General features: G+C 42.1%; 1 protein-coding gene across 1 annotated transcript in view; it reads left to right on the top strand.

The window, feature by feature from the left end:
- The window catches only part of MYO10 (myosin X), a 158,860-nt gene that overhangs the window by 68,975 nt on the left and 73,569 nt on the right, over positions 1-16,316 (top strand). The window contains exon 4 of the mRNA XM_061994767.1: positions 11,379-11,566. Within this exon, the coding sequence (XP_061850751.1) occupies positions 11,379-11,566 (188 nt within the window). The remainder of the gene's footprint in view (positions 1-11,378; positions 11,567-16,316) is intronic.

The raw sequence follows: 16,316 nt of genomic DNA, 5'->3' as shown, positions 1-16,316 counted from the left end.
AGAACTACATTTATCCTTGTCTTGTCTGCAACCCGCCCGTGGCTGCACAGTGCCTCTCCACAGGCATCCAGCGCTGTAGGGATGGTTTGCAGGATCTGCTGTATGGTCACTGAGGAAACTGCTGTTATTTAATTGCTCTGCTTTTGCAGTAAAAAAAAAATTAGAAGTGTGCTGATGCATGTTTTTTGTGCTTTCCTGTGCTACTGGGGAGATGGGGAAAATTCTCTCTACCAGCTTCTTCAGTGGAGGTGCAGAACGGAGAACGGCATTGCTAAGAATGCATGACAAATATCTATACATAGCTACTCACCTCCATAATTACCATGTTATGCTTACACACATCAGATAATGTTTTCAAAATGTAGTTCAAAGTGAGTTCCTGTCTCCAAGCATTAATTACAGCTTCCATTTAACAGCTGTTACTAGAGAGCAGCAGACAAAGATCTATATAAACACAGCAGGCTTTTAATTGGAAAACTAGTGGAATTTATGTCTGGTGATTGGTATTTCTAAAGGATGGTCAGTTATATAGATCAACAATTGTCTGCCAAAGGCTAGTTATAATTATTTTTTTATTTGTTTTTCTGTTTAATATATATTAGAGGAAGAACATACTGTAATGACATGACAAGTAAACAAATGCCGTCGGCTGGTTAACCAGCTTTGCTTCTGAATTCCTCCATATTGCAGAACTTGTGGGACTGTTAATAACAAGAACAATAAGGCATGTTTGCCTGAATTTTGTCCTCTTAACTGAAAACACTGGGGATTTTAGAGGTGCTTATTTTCAGATCTTAGCAAATAAATACTTCAGCCTGAGGGTGTTGTGTTCGACATGCTATCATTAAAAAGAGAGCTCAGAAAGCTCTGTGTAATTGTTTGCACCATCATGGATGCAATGACTACACAAACCCTTTGCAATGCATGCAATGGCTACATGTATGCAATGGCTACACAAACACATATATTTCTATTACTGTTTGCAGCACATTAGGTACTTGTTAGGAACATGCTGTATGTCCGTGGTGCAGTAAGGATCTTACCCTCTGTCACCAGTGGGCTGTTTTAGTGAGACAGATGGGGAGGCAGAGGAGGTCAGAGTTTTATTAAAACATGGAAAAACATGCTCTATGACACTATTTTTCTTCTCACTTGGTTGATAGGGAAATAAATGCTATATGCAGGGTCAAAAGGGTCAATTCCTGTTGACTTCTTTGAGTTCTGAATGATAGCTAAGCCCTACTTTGATGATGACTTTATATCAAACACTGCAAAGTAGTAATCTATCATGTGCAGGTTTTATCAGTAGTGATGGAATATATTGCTAAGATCTTCTCAGATTTTAAGGCTTATTTTTGTGTTGTTTTCTCCACACCTTTATGGGTGATCACTGGTGACTCTATGAGATGAGAACAAGAAGTATACCAACGTGCAGAACTAAAAGGAAAAGTCTTCAGTCACTTGTATAAGTGCCAACAGCAGCTTAGTACTGTTCAGTCAGAGCTTTTGCAAATGGTACTGAAGACTCCTGTGTGGATCTGCCTCACTTGCAGGTACCATTTGGCTTCTTTCTTCAAGGTCTGTTGCTCCAAGTCCCACAAAGGCATTGAAAGAAGGGCAGGAATTTGTACTCTGAAACTTAAGCTGCTTGTCTGTTACCAGCACGTGTTTTCTTTATGAGGGTGAGGCTTTGACTGTAAAGTGAGCTGCACAAAATTTGCTGCTTGTGCTACACTGTCCAACTGCCTTATTCCAGTAGTTTAATACTAGAATGGCCACAGACAACCCATTGAAGTTGAGAATGAGTTAGCTTGCTTTGGTAGCAATTATCTACCTGTATAAATGGATTCATAGCTAGGCTGTCACTCTTATTTGAAAAGATGTAGGCAAGCAGTTCCAGCTGTTTCCTTTTGATGTCTGTCAGTCTTTCCTTTTAAAAGCAAATGGAGTACCAAAGTCCCTGCTAATACACAGCTATATGGCAGCAGTTTGGTGCCATCCAACAAAGTAACTGGCATAGATTTTGATTTTGAGTTTTCATGCTCCGTTCAAGCATAATTCCTGCTCACCTCCTAAAAACACACTTCCTACACAAGTGGTCTTAAAATATTAAAGGACCATGGACGTTGAGCAAATCTGGCTATCAGTGTGCAGGCAGAATGAAACATCTCCAAAGTTTTATGTTAAAAAATATTTCTCCAGTGTTGTGGAGACACTACTTTTTGGTGTATCATCTACCAGCATTTTTGTTTCCATTTACATTTATTTTCTCTGAAAAGCCCCTTTCTCTTCCCAAGATGAATCTATAGGAAGGAAGAAGACCTTTTTGTATTGTTTTCCTTGCTGGAGGGTGAATTAGACCTTCAGACAGCTTTGAAAGACTGATTTGAGCATTGTGCAGTAACGAAGCAGGAAGAACTAGTGTGTGGCCACAGGCCATTTGGAATGAAGCGATGAGCCATGGGGTCTCTGCTCTTTGTGGGGCCTTTTCTGATTCGAGCTATAGATTGCCTGATTAGAGTTAAGCTGTTCACTTGTGCACACAGAGTGCTACAGTCTGATGTGCAAACCTACATTCACATAGTGTATTGCAGCCAGTGAACATGACAAAAATCAATGCCTGATCCATCACAATATTTTTGTTCAAGAGGTCATCTCATCTCTCCACTTGGCAATGGGAAAGACAGATACTCCCATAACTGTAGTCCCCCCACTAAATGGGGGACTACTGCATGGTAGAGATTGTATTTTATTAGTCAGCAAAAAAAAATGGAATGAAAACAAAGAGACTGAGGTTTTTTTATACAGGAAAAAAACTGCCAGAACTGTGGAGTCCTAAGGAAGTATATCTGTTTGACATGAATATTATTGTCTGTTGTTTTGGGTTTTACTTTTGGCTGTGACAGTGCTTTTTTATCAGTTTTTCTTTATAATGGTTTCCTATTTCCCAACTGGGGTTTGGGCTTTTTTTGGTGCAGATTCTGGATAATGCTTGTAGAATTTCCTTGAGTATCTCCATGCACATGGAGAAATCTGTTCAGCAGGAGAAATTAGTGGGAAAATGAGATGAGATTAAGCTATGAGTGTATGTCTTAACCTGTGGAGAGCTTTTAGTTTTGTGCAGATTCTTTGCCATCTCTGAGCCTTCTATGGAGTTAAGGTGAAAGATGTGACTACTTCTGTGCACTGTTTTGGGTATTTATGTTGATGTTAAGATGACCAAACCCTAGTTTTTAACAATTAAGAAACAGATCCTAGGCAGCTTCAGTTAGCTGCCGAGAACAAAGACACTATGATTGTGCAAGGTTGAAACTACAGGGAGTGGAAGGATTTGTCTAGTTTAGAAGTTAAGGTAGCTGAGTTGCAAAGTAACACTTTCCTCATGAGAGGTAGCATAGCCTTTGCCCTTGCAGTGGCTTGAGAACAGGATGGTGTTGCTTAATACTCTGGTACCAAGGGAAGCTTAAGGTCATGTTAGTTGGGTTGAAGAATCAACATAACAGACAAGGGTGTCTCTAATAGGGTATCCTGTTGCCTAACAGTCACCTCTGATCATCTGAAATCACATCTTTTTAAAACATTCCAAATTATTCTGGGATCTTCTTGTGAACACTGCCAGTGAGAACAAGCAAAAAGTCTGGTCTTGAAAATGCCTTGGTCTGTTATTCCTTCGATCTTATTTGTGCTTGGCACAGGAAGAGAAAAGGCCACCAGGGAGGTAGTTGGGTACAAGAGAGTGCTGCAGTTTACAGTATGGCCTGAAGCATATGGAAAAGTGCAGCTAAGCAGTGTGAAGGTGCCAAAGAAGACACTTCAGAAACAATTACAAGGAGAACATTTACCAGGTGGATCTTGGATTTAGGTATCTTCCTGTTGTCACTTGATCTCAGTGACATTCTCTGGAGTCCTTTATAAAGGTCCTCTCCTCGGGATGCTAACTCTTGCATTTGTAGTGTGGCTTGTGTGTTTACAAACAACTCATTTTGCAATCAGTTCTATTGAGGAGAAAAAAGGATGACTTGGGGATCATAACACATTGATGAGCAACACAGAGATAAAAGCAAATCTGATGTAAATTTGGGCATTTGGAAACCCACCATGAGTCACCAAATATGGAGAGGGTTGCAGAAGCCCAAGTATGTAAAGATGATTATAGTGTGTGACATTTCCATCTTAGAAATGGCTTGATTGGTTGAAAACATCTGAACTTGTAGCTTAGTACTTCACTTTGATTATGGCTTTTAAGAAAGGAGCTTGGCTTCAGACATTTTAGTTTATAATTTAAAGAGACAACTGGGTTCTATCCCACTGAAATTAGCAAGGGACTAGCTGAAAGACGGGGTATACTTACCACAGAGAGGATAAATCAAGGTCCTTCCAAGAACAAGGGTATTAATTATCATTCTGTTTATGACATGTCCTTGCCCCTTCTGCTGCTGCCTCTAAAAAGCATGCCAAAATGTAGCCCAGCCATTTTCCTTCTTTTTATGCTGACGTGTATGTGGTGGTTCACCTAGTTATCCTTGCCTCAAAATAAACTCAGTCATGGAGGGGTTGGACTTGGTGATCTCTATAGGTCCCTTCCACCCTACCATTCTATGATTCTATGGTTACTGTCAATCCCTTTACTTGAGAGAACCAGGAGTGACAGATACTGTATCTGCAGTGTGGGGCAAACTCTTCTGTTCTTTGGTTTTGCCTCCTGACTCCTTGAAATTCAGTGTTGAAAACATAGTTGAAGTTTAGCAGCTATTTTGTGGCCTTTCAGATGTTGTCTGCCTCTGCACTTTCTGTGAAAGCACTGGTATTGTATTTTGGTACCTGTAGCTGTGATGATTTAAAGGCATGAGATGTGCAAATTGTGTGGAACACTGATAAAAGTCTTTTGCTGTACATTGTCTAAAAGTGACATATAAGTATCTTTCTAGCCAGCCTGTTGCACTGCAGTTTTATTTCACATTTCCCATATATAAAGGGTAAACCCAGAAAATAATACTTGTTGAATAAATTGTTGGGTTGATACTAATACCTCTATTTTTCCTTCAGTGACTCCAGGAAAGAGTCATGGTTTGTTCAAAACCAACCCAGAAACACAATTTGTGAGGTATCTGTAAACGTGCTTCTGTTTCTGAAGGGAGATAGATTTTTTTTCTTGTCTCAAAGCAGAAAGTCTTGAAATTGCTCTTGTTTCAGGAGAGTTGAACAAACTGCTCTTTCTCAACATTAATGTATGTATCTGTAACAAAACATCTTAAATCTGTATTTGATGGGTTCCAACATTTCTAGTACCAGGTTACAAAGAATTTTTTGTGTCATTGAAAAAACACAATGGTAGAAATTGAGGAATGTGGTCTCCTTGAGCCTGTTTTAGTACTTGCAGGCAGGTTTAGTTTCTGTTGTGACTGTTGATCAAAGACTTGGTTCAGGAGCAGCACATAATGCCCTTTAACCTCCCTTCTCTCCCACCCTCCCTGAAACGTGAGATATGCAAAGCCTAAAAGAAAGAAAGAAAGGCTTTTTGATCTGTGCCCACCCCCTGCCCAACTTTGTCCCCAGATTATATATTTATTTAATAAAGAAGGAGGAAAGGGATGTCTCAGATGCTACAAGTCTGGGAAGTACAGAGTGGTACCTTGATGTAGGAGGGTGAAAGGAGGTCATGAGAAAAAGAGTGTGGGGTAACATTGATGACCTTACCTGGGAAGAGCAAGCTCGGATTAAACACAGAAACCAGAAAGAATCCTCAGAAACAGAAAAGGCAATGTGGAGATGCAGAAGCCTTGATGTAAAAGGGAATAAGTGGAGGGTGGATAGTTGCTAGATATGAGGGAAATCTGAAAGGATATACCTCAAAAAAGCATCTGGGAGGGGGAAAAGATGGAGAGCAAAGTGGTCCTGAGATATTTAGTATATTTGGTTTATAGGATTAATGAAGTGATGTTGCATTAGGGCAGTTTCCTATTTGATTGTTTTTACTGTGCAGAGAACCTGGAAAAAAAAGTTTGCAGGGGAAATTTCTTACTCTTTTTTCTCTTCTAGTCCAAAAGCCTTTTTGACATGGGAAAGAAAGACTTTTCAAACTGCATTTAGTTCATCTCTTGCAAGCTTGTTTCTTTTAATGTTAAGCTGACTTGGAAAAGTGAGCTTTAACCAATAAAGCTTTTCACATCATTTATGTTTGTTTGACATAAAATGAAGGTAAACTGATTGTGTCTTCCTTTAAAGAAATGTTTAAATCTCTCGTGTTCAACAGGCCTACTCTGACTATTGCAAGTTTTATAGAGTATTTCTGGGGGTATTAGAAATCTTTGTGAGCTCTTGAACCTTGTTAGAGAAGTAGCGGGTTTTGAGTGCTTGAAGAAGTCTGGGATGGTTTCAAGACAAGTTCAAAGGTGATTGCTATCAGAAGGCAACAAGCAAAACAAAAAAGCATTCAAGAGAACTGATGTAAAATCTCTTCCTTTCTCAAGTGCATCTTTCATTTTGCCTCTTGCAATGCCATCACTTTACTGAATATCTAGCTGAGAAGACAGGTCTTGAACTTATACTTTTGAAAGTCCTCTTAGAGGGTCAGCAATCAATCTTATTTTCCCTATTTGTGTTGAAAGGAGGAGTAGGAGTGTCTGTGGTTTGTGAGCGAAAGTGTTTTGGGAAATGCATTAAAACTGTGAGTGGAAGAGGATCCCAATCTCTTCATATGGTAATCAAAGTGTTGTATTGGGATTCAGGCTGAGTAACTCAACTTTCATTTATTCTTGGATTTAAACGACTACATAAGCAGTAATCTGATAACAAGTTGCTGCTGGTTTGGTTTGTTACAAAGTAATGCAAGAGTTTGTTTGTAGTTCTGTCTGAAGTGTTGAATAGGTTGTATAACACAGAAGAGTAAATAGTCCTGTTTGTTGCTACAGATTTATAAAGTCAGGCTTACCATAGGAGCTCTACACAATGTTTCTATGAAATACCCCTCAGAACTATTTCAACTGGAAATTTTTGGCAATCCTGTCTGCTTGCTACTGCTCTGGCAGATGTATGAACATTTTTCCTATTCATGCTGCTTTGGAGTGCTTTCATTAAAACAATTATTGACTGCAAGAGTCAGATTAAAAACTGCAACAAACAAAGAGAAAATCCCATTCACTCTCTTTTAAGAGAAATAGAAGTGGCATTCTTATGTGAAAATACCTTTCCTGAAGTTTCATCCAAATGGCTGCCTTGTGATGTTAGCTTAATAAAGTCATTTAGAGTTCCTCCTTTTGCCTGTTAACTGCTTTAATTTGCCATATGACGATGTCTGGTGCAGAGATAGCGTTCGGGAGGCAGCACCCATCCTCCCAATGGCTCTGCAGTTTCTGTGTACCTTTATACCAGTTTAACTTGCTGCTAAGGTGCTTGCACTTGCAAAACCAGAAAGTCTGCCTTCCAAGGAAGGAGTTGCGTTGGGTGGTTGCTCTGAGTCCCCAAGGGGAGGGAAAGCAGAGCCCTGCCAACAGGGAAGAGGTGAAGTGTTCTGCATGTGGGTGCAGGTCATGCCATGCCTCAGGTCCCTGACTTCATGGCTTTCAGAGGTGCCAGGGTAGAGACCTGCAGGAGTAGGATCTACTGGTTACAAAATACTGCTATGAGTAAGAGCGCGTGATACTTACTAGATGGAAAAGCAGTAAGCCTGGAAGTGATGTAGGAAATTATTCTTGCTGCTGTTGAGTATCCCAGAGGAAATTTACAAAGACTTTGGGAAGATTTGTCTTTTCATGGGAACTTTTTAAATAATGGGAATAGTTTTTAGTAACGGTGCCTTGTGGAACTGCCTCGGGTTAAGGTGGAGCTTGCACTTGGGCCAGCTCACTCTCCATTAGTCTGTGCAGAGATCTAGTTGTGGCTGCTCCTGGGTTGGATTATGACACTTGGGGGATGATACATCTGATCCACTGTGTCTGTGAAGAATATAGCTTTTTTGTGACCTTGCCTTGGGGATAAGGAAGCTGGCTTCATGAGGGCCTGAGTTTGTTCTGTCCTGTATCATTATAGTTCAGTGGCAATTTGTGCACACATTTAACTTGTTCTGCAAAGAGGTAATATGTACTCAAAGTGCCAGAAGACTGGAACCACAAAACTGGAGTTATTTCAGTAGAGGTTATGGTTCTTCATATTTTTGCAGGAAGAAAAAGAGAGAGGAGGAATTTTCTTTAAATAGTGACGTGTCCCAAGCGTTGGTCTATGAAGTGATTTAGGAATTGGTGTTGCCAAGTATCAATTCTGCTCTTGTTGTCATAATACACTGCCTTTTTCTCTTCTATACTTAAACTGTGAGGCAATGAAGCCAGCTGACTTCATTTAATAAGAAACTGTTCTTATTCACAGTAATGACTAATATTCTGAGGGTGTTTACATCATTTTTTAAAAGCTGGTCTGAAGCCACGTGAAAGACAGCCACACATGGGCTGACAGGCTGTGCAGAAGTGGGCTGCCATCACCTCTTAGGATATTTGCTATTTGAAGTAGGAAAAGGAGGAAAAGTTGTGTTGTGGCCAGTGGTGCTGCAGTTTGGCCAGTGCTTTATCACGGGAAGATCAGGGAGCGTGGTGATAGTTTTCTGTCTGATGCTTGATCATGCAGAATCTATAGAATAGATGCTTACAGTTATAAAATTAGATGGTATCATGTTTCATGGGGGTTTATTTGCTGTTTTGCCACGGCATCTGTTGTGATGGCATGCCTCAAGTTGCTCTTCTTACATTTTAGTGCGACTTTAATAAGGTAAAGAAGATCTGTAGCAGTATGTTTTATTGATCATGCTTGCACTGTATTCATGTAGTTGAAAGAAACAATAACCTCTCAGATTTTACCTGTGCAATGTGTGCTGAAATATTTATCAAACTGAGGAAGTTTGTTCTTGGAGACTTCCTAGTTAGTTACTTAAGAACCCAAGAGGGGATGATCCCAGGAAATTAAGCTGTTGTTTCAGTACTGTAATTGCTCTGAGATATGATCTCGTGTTGAAACGATATCTTTCCTCTAGAGCAAAGCTTCTGAGCTATTGCACAGCATGGGGGGGTTATAAAACACACAGACTGAAAAGAACACAGCTCAGTAAAAGGTGTTTGAGTGGAGTTACAGTAAGGAGGGATATTCCCTTCACAGCTCATAAAATTGTGAGGACGCTGCAGTAGTCCCCTAATCAAAAGCTCAAAGCTGATACTGGTGTCAAGCCCGAAGGAGGACAAACAGGTGTCTGAGAGCAACAGGGTAACAGTGAGAAAGCAGAGCTGATACACAGTGATAATTACATGTTAATTAAGGAGAAGAAGAGAGGAGGGTAGGTGTGGAATGTGAATGTCATGGAAGAGCCTGACAGAGAAGAAAGGAAAAATGTGGGGAAGCTTGTGGATCCCAGTGATGAGTGGCCCTGCGTTGTCCTGCCAGAGAGGAGGGAAACAGCATGAGGAGTACGTGAGGCTGATTTTCTGTGACATGCAAGAGGCTGCTCACCTTATCCAGCCCTTTCTGGGCAGGAGGTGAAGGGAGCCCCAGTCCTTCTGTCAGCTTCACAGCTGGTTCCTGTTGATGATGAGAGGGTTGACTGCTGATGAAGCATCTGTCTGTATATAGGGCTGGAGGCTTTGCAGCCTGGCTCTTTGCAAGTCTGCAGGAGAGCTGTTGATGCCAGGTGTCAGCTTCCTGCCTGTAAGCTCAGAGAGGGTGCTTACCAGAATGAAATTAGTATCACAGCTCTAACACCACACACACACACACCATACAATAAATCAATTAATCTCACATGCCCCAGAAGCATTCTAGAAATTCTACAAGTAATGAGCTTAATGTTATCTCTTAATTTACTGAATTTTATTTGAATCTGTATTGAAGTGGATAAAGGGTGACTGAGAAAATGAACAGTGTTGTGGATAGAGTTGCAAATGATCATGTTACCACCGCCTGATGAGTTAAGGCAGGGGGAGTGGGCACAAGCTGCTACCTGGATGGTTTTAACTGATGTGCTTTCTAATTGCCATGGGATGGAAATTAATGGCCTTGTCAGCTGCCATTTTGCATTGAACTTGTAATAACTTCAGTTGCAGAAACCTAATGTTTTGGGAATGTTTGCTAGTTCTTGTGCTTTTCTTAGAGTCTGCTACCATATAGTGGTGCTAATGTCTACCATAATCTGATACTTCTGTTTTAAAAGTGAGTGGTGGGAAAGGACTTGGATACTCTACGTGGAAATAGGGACTTTTGCACCATTGCTTGAGAGACAGGCAAGTTTTTTAGTAAGTTCAGCAGCTCCCTAAGAATGTATGAGAAGCAGCATGTGTATAGACCAGCACTTTGTGGCATCGCTGTGCAGCTGTGAGCAACGTTAGGGCAGCAATTCATATTGCCAAAAAGCTCTGTGCTATAGGTAGGGTCAGCATGAAAACATGGTGGAGGTGGAAACAACTTTCTGTTGAAAGGACAAAACCAGAGAAAAATACCAGTAATTCTTTAGATAAAGGTGGCTAGGCTTCTGTGAACATAGAATCATAGAATGGTAGGGGTTGGAAGGGACCTTTAGAGATCATCTAGTCCAACCCCCTGCAGAAGCAGGGTCACCTAGATCAGGTCGCATAGGAACATGTCCAGGTGGATCTTGAAGACCTCCAAGGAAGGAGACTCCACAACCCCTCTGGGCAGCCTGTGCCAGGGCTCCCTCACCTCAACAGTGAAATAGGTTTTTCTTATATTTAAGTGGAATTTTTTGTGTTCCAGCTTCATCCCATCACCCCTTGTCCTGTTGCCAGATACAATAGAAAAAAAGGGATTCCCCAACCTCCTGACATCCACCATTTAGATGTTTGTAAACATTAATGAGATCCCCCCTCAATCTCCTCTTCTCCAGACTAAACAGCCCCAGTTCCCGCAGCCTTTCCTCGTATGAAAGATGTTCTAGTCCCCTGATCATCTTGATAGCCCTGTGCTGGACTCTTTCCAGCACTTCCCTGTCCCTCTTGAACTGAGGAGCCCAGAACTGGACACAGGACTCCAGATGAGGCCTCACCAGGGCAGAGTAGAGAGGGAGAAGAACCTCCCTTGATCTGCTGGCCACACTCTTCTTGATGCATCCCAGGATACCATTGGCTTCTTGGCCACGAGGGCACCTTGCTGGCTCATGTTTAGTTTATTATCAATCAGGACTCCCAGGTCTCTCTCTGCAGAGCTGCTCTCCAGCAGTTTGACCCCCAGCCTGTACTGGTGCATGGGGTTGTTCCTTCCCAGATGTAGGACTCTACACTTGTCCTTGGTGTGTGTGTGTGTCTGTACTGTCTTTCATTTGGGAAGAGTGTTAATGTCTTCCACCTGCTGTGTAATAACAACTCTGGGGGGGCACTGTGTGCTTGCAGACCTACATCGGCTCGATAGTTGCCTCTGTGAACCCTTACAAGAGCATCCCGGGGCTGTACGACGGCACTGCAGTGGAGCGATACAGCAAACACCACATGGGAGAGATCTCACCGCACATCTTTGCTGTGGCCAACGAGTGCTACCGCTGCCTTTGGAAACGCCACAACAACCAGTGTATCCTCATCAGGTAAATGGCTGCTGCTGCCTCTACTTCCCTTATCTCTGCAGGGGAGCCTTCTGAGGTGATTTAGCCCAAGTGGAGAGGAGAACTCCCACAGAACCAGGCTTTTAAACCATCGGGGTTTCGGGAGAGAGTCCTGAACTCACTTTGTATCCATCATCCTGTGGAGCTCTAACAAAACATTGATTTTTCTTGTGCACCTTATGATTCCATTTAGTGAAAAATTCTGTTGTGCTTGTGCATTTTTTTTGCTACTCACCCATCTTATGTTGCCCCAAGTGCTTTCCTCAGCAGTTTAAACATCCACGTGCAGCTCAGTAGTTTGTGGTCACTAGACCCTGAAGCCTATCTTGAGAGGAAAAGAAATAAACAACCTACCTGTCTTGAGAAATGCAGTAAATAAGAACAGAAAAAGAGAAAAGCCTCTATATTTCAGCCACTTAACTCTGCCTGATTAATCTTCCTGGCTTAATCTCATTGTGCTTTAGTTTAATGGTGATTTAATAGCTTCGCGTTTGATCCGCTGTGTCACTGGTGTTCAGCATCTCTCTGTTGCTGAACATACAATGAGGGCAGTGGGCATTTTGATAGCTTTTTTCGCTACTTTCAGCTCCTTCCTTTTTGTTCCAGAAGAGCTGAAAATGCAGCCAGCCCTTTTCCCTTTCCCCACATGCCAGCTCAGCTGCCTTGACTCCCAGCGGGCAGGGGAACCGAAGCCTTGGGTTGAGAGGAGCAGTTCGGTGGTGATGGCAGCGTGGCACCAGCTGTCGGGCTGCAAGAGAGGAGTGATGTTCTAGGGGATGAGAGACCTTGTGTTATCCCTCCCTCTCCTCTCTGGCCTTTACAATGTTTTTGGAATTAAGCTTGTTTGCTACCTGAGGTGATACAATTTCGACTCTCTCCTGACCTCCACAGGAGCCTTGTGACAGCTGTGGGACCGTGGCTTGGGACAGACAGTGAGGCAGAGAGGGGATGAGGCAGAGTGCAGTTTCTACAGGCATTTAAACTTACAGGCCAGTTTGCAAGGCTTCCTGCATTTGGGGTATGTAGTTTGGCACTCAAACTGTTGCTAGAAATATGGATGAGATACAATGCAGCTAGATATGATGCCAATTTTCTTCAAGCTCTCAGGTCACAGTCCCCACCTGCCCTTGCCTGTAGACAGATTCTGCCTTGCTGTAGCACAAAGATGGAGATGGCTGAGAGTGGTTCTCAGCTTTTTCCAGCTGTAGTTTCTTTTAAATCACTAGAGGCCATGAACAGGCCACACACTTAACCTGGAGAAGAGAAGAAAAAAGGTGGTAGTAAGATGAGAGTTAGTCTCTTCTCCCAAGGAACCAGTGACAGGACAAGTAAATGGCCTCAAGTTGTACCGGGGAAGTTTAGATTGGAAGTTGAGATGGTGGTTTGTCACAGGCTCCCAGGAAGGTGGTGGAGTCTTCATCCTTGCAAGTACTTAAAAGCCATGTAGCTGAGGTGCTGAGGGACATGGTTTAGTGGTGGGTTTGGCAGTGTGAGGCGGGTGGTTGGACTCAGTGATCTTAAAGGTCTTTCCTAGCTGAAATGATTCTATGATTTTATTTCTCCTTTTTATTATTTAATACATAGTGCTGTGTATAGAAAGCTAAATCCACATATGTACATATACATATAAAGCTGAGATGCACTGCAAGAAAAAATGAAATTGAGAGACATCTTTGTCATGTGAGAATAGCCTGGAGTCGTGATTTCATGTTGTGCTGTTAGGTGGTTACCTGTGAACAGCCCATGCACCCCAATTTCGGGGACTGAAATAATTTCTGGTGGCTGTTGGTATTTTTGCTATTCTGTACTGGCCCAAGTGTTTCACCTTTCATTCTAATTCCCTATAGGCTGCCAAAAGAAAAGCAGGTTGTGTCCTAAAAAGGACATAAGCAGAAGTCTCTGATATTCCAGTGCAGTCTCCTGCAGCCCCTGCTTGGTAAACCGTGTGCCTCGGTACAGCTAAGCTGTAATATGGAGAAGTTTTGCATTAGCTTTTAAAAAAGTCAAATCTATTTTCCTAAAATAGTATGGTCTACTTTAGCTGTGAAAGACTCAGAGGAGGACTTTTAAAAAATCAATGGACATTTTTTTCAGTGGCCCTCATATGGTCTAGGAAAGCCCCTGTGATTATACACCTAGTTTGAGGCATCAGTAGTGTGCTCATCAGCCTCAGCGTCCTGGTCTTTCATTCATCTTTTACTGGCTTAGAATTAGATGTTGCCACAAGTCACCGTCAGACTTTCTTGGTAACTCCTGGCATTTGGAAAAAAAATGGTCAAGTGGAACCCTGCAGTGTCTGAATTCCAGCAAATAGTCTGTTTTGGTGGTTAATGTAAGAGGTGACAGAAAGGAAAATTGTATTGCCTCATGAGAACACAATAAACAGTTACATCCAGTTCAAATGAATGCATTGTTCACGTGGGCATCACATTCTGATGGGCAGTTTCACCCACTCCTGATTTGGGATATAAAAACTCAGTGGCAAATTACAACGTGAAGCACTGTACTGGCTGTTTTCTTACGATCCTCTGGACTTGTAGTGCCCTCTGCTGGCACCCAGAATTAGCTCAGCTTTGGTTTGGAGGCATGGGGTTCAAAAACCTGTGGAAAAGCTGCTGCTTTTTTGAAATGCTGGGCAGGATAAGGAAAGAGGGTTAAGACAAGAACCCGAATGAATATGCAAGCCCGTGTTCCTGGTGTAACAACCCAGACCAGAAGTGAAAAGGAGGGAAACACAGAAGAGAGAATTTTAAATGGAATCATCTGAAGATGCTCAGCTCTCTGTCTATGTTACACAAGCTTGTTTTAATTCATGATAGTGCTGCTTAAAAATGACTTAGCAACCTGAAATCTCAACCCAATGGCACACCGAAGAGGCTGTTCACAACTTGTGCATCAGAATATTTACACAGTTGGGAAATGGTATTTTTGCACTCCCAGGATGAAAATTGCTTATCTAGATATTGAGCTGGAGTTTTCATATAGACAAGATTGTCTGCTTTGATGAATGCTCAGTTTTGTGTTGATATGAACCTTACTGCAGAGGCTTGGTTCATTTAAAACAGGGGAAAAAAAAGAAGGGAAGGGAAGAAAAAGTCCAGCACAGTTACACTTGACACAACAGACACAATAAAAATATATATTAACATCTGATTTCTCAGCTGGATGCCTCATCAGGAGCATGAAGGGAGTCTATCTTACTCAAGGAATAACCCAACAGCTTGTCCTGATATAAGGAAGATATGATGTTCACAAGTTCAGACCTCCACCCCTTTATTGTTAAGAACAGGAAAACATCTTAAGTGTTGTTGGGGTTTTGGTTTTGGTTGCTGCTCTGTTTAAGGTGATCTAGTTGGTACACAAGCAAACACATGCTCTTCTCTCAGATACAGTAGCAGTTAATCCACTTTAAAGCATTTGAAAAGAAGTGTAGAGCAGTCAAAGGAGCTGCAACAGTCACTCTGAATTACATCCAAGTCAGTGCTGTGAGTGGGAAATCTCAGTCTGACACCAGTTTGTTCTCTCTTTTATCGTCTGACATTTTTGTAGTTCAGCTTGAAAATTGATATGAACCAAAGTACTCCTTGGATGAGACCCAGACTTGTGATGGGAAGACATTCTTATGAGACTGACACACCAAAATTCATGTATGCATCGAAGAACTGTATTTGCTGAAAAGGCTTATTTTGTCTGTGTCTCAGTCTTTGGGGTTCTAAAGCCAGCAGGGCAGTGATTTAGTGTTGATACTGCCTCACGTTATGTCCTTCAGAATGAGAAGTCTCTCTCTGTAACCCCTTTTTCTCACCACACTAGTCTGGAGTACAGGCTGCTGTGCCCTTACCAAGGTGCCCTGAATGGAACAAGTCACGGAGAAAGTCTAAAGATCTCCCATATGGGTTGCTGTCACACTTAATAAATTCACAGTACTAAATGTATTAACATGGAATGAGCTGGGCACTTAAAGTCATGAGGTGGAAAGGTTGCTGGAAAGGCTGGTTGTGTACTAAAACAAAAATCACCCTTTTACTGACCTTGGCAACTTCTTGTAGGCATAGGCTTTCTGAGGACCCTGACAGATTGATCCCACTTAACCTAATATTAGTGTGTGTACTGTAGGGTTGAATAAACAACTTGAACATTTAACACGCTTGCTCTTGATTTGGATCTCATTAATCATAACTGTCTTTTGCAAAGGAAAAGGCAATCTGATCAAGCCAGCTTCATGCACATAAAATAATGGGTCCCAAGCCCAGCAGCACCGTGTTGGGATGAGATCTTACTGTTAGGCCAGAGGGCTCCAGGAACCCGTCCACTCAGTGCACAGTCATAGAAGCATTGAGTGATTGAGGTTGGAAAATACCCTTAAGATCACCAGGTCCAACTGTTAACCTAGTGCTGCCACATCCACCACTAAACCATGTCCCTAAGCACCACACTTACACATCTTTTAAATATCTCCAGGGGTGGTGACTCAACCACTTCCCAGGGCAGCCTCTTCCAATGCTTGACAACCCTTTTGGTAAATATTTTTTTCCTAATATCCAATCTAAATCTCCCTTGGCACAACATGAGGCCATTTCTTTTCGTTCTGTCTCTTGCTACTATGTAGAAGAAACTGACAGGGAGTTGTAGAGTGATCATGTCTCCCCTCAGCCTCCTCCAAACTGAACACCCTCAGTTTCCTCAGCTGCTCCTCATCAGACTTGTGCTCCAGACCCTTCACCAACTTCAT

The sequence above is a fragment of the Colius striatus genome, chromosome 4 (assembly GCF_028858725.1).
Source record: "Colius striatus isolate bColStr4 chromosome 4, bColStr4.1.hap1, whole genome shotgun sequence".
NCBI classification, from domain to species: domain Eukaryota; kingdom Metazoa; phylum Chordata; class Aves; order Coliiformes; family Coliidae; genus Colius; species Colius striatus.
The sequence above is the reverse complement of the archived record's forward strand: the minus strand, read 5'-3'. Positions and strand labels throughout refer to the sequence as shown.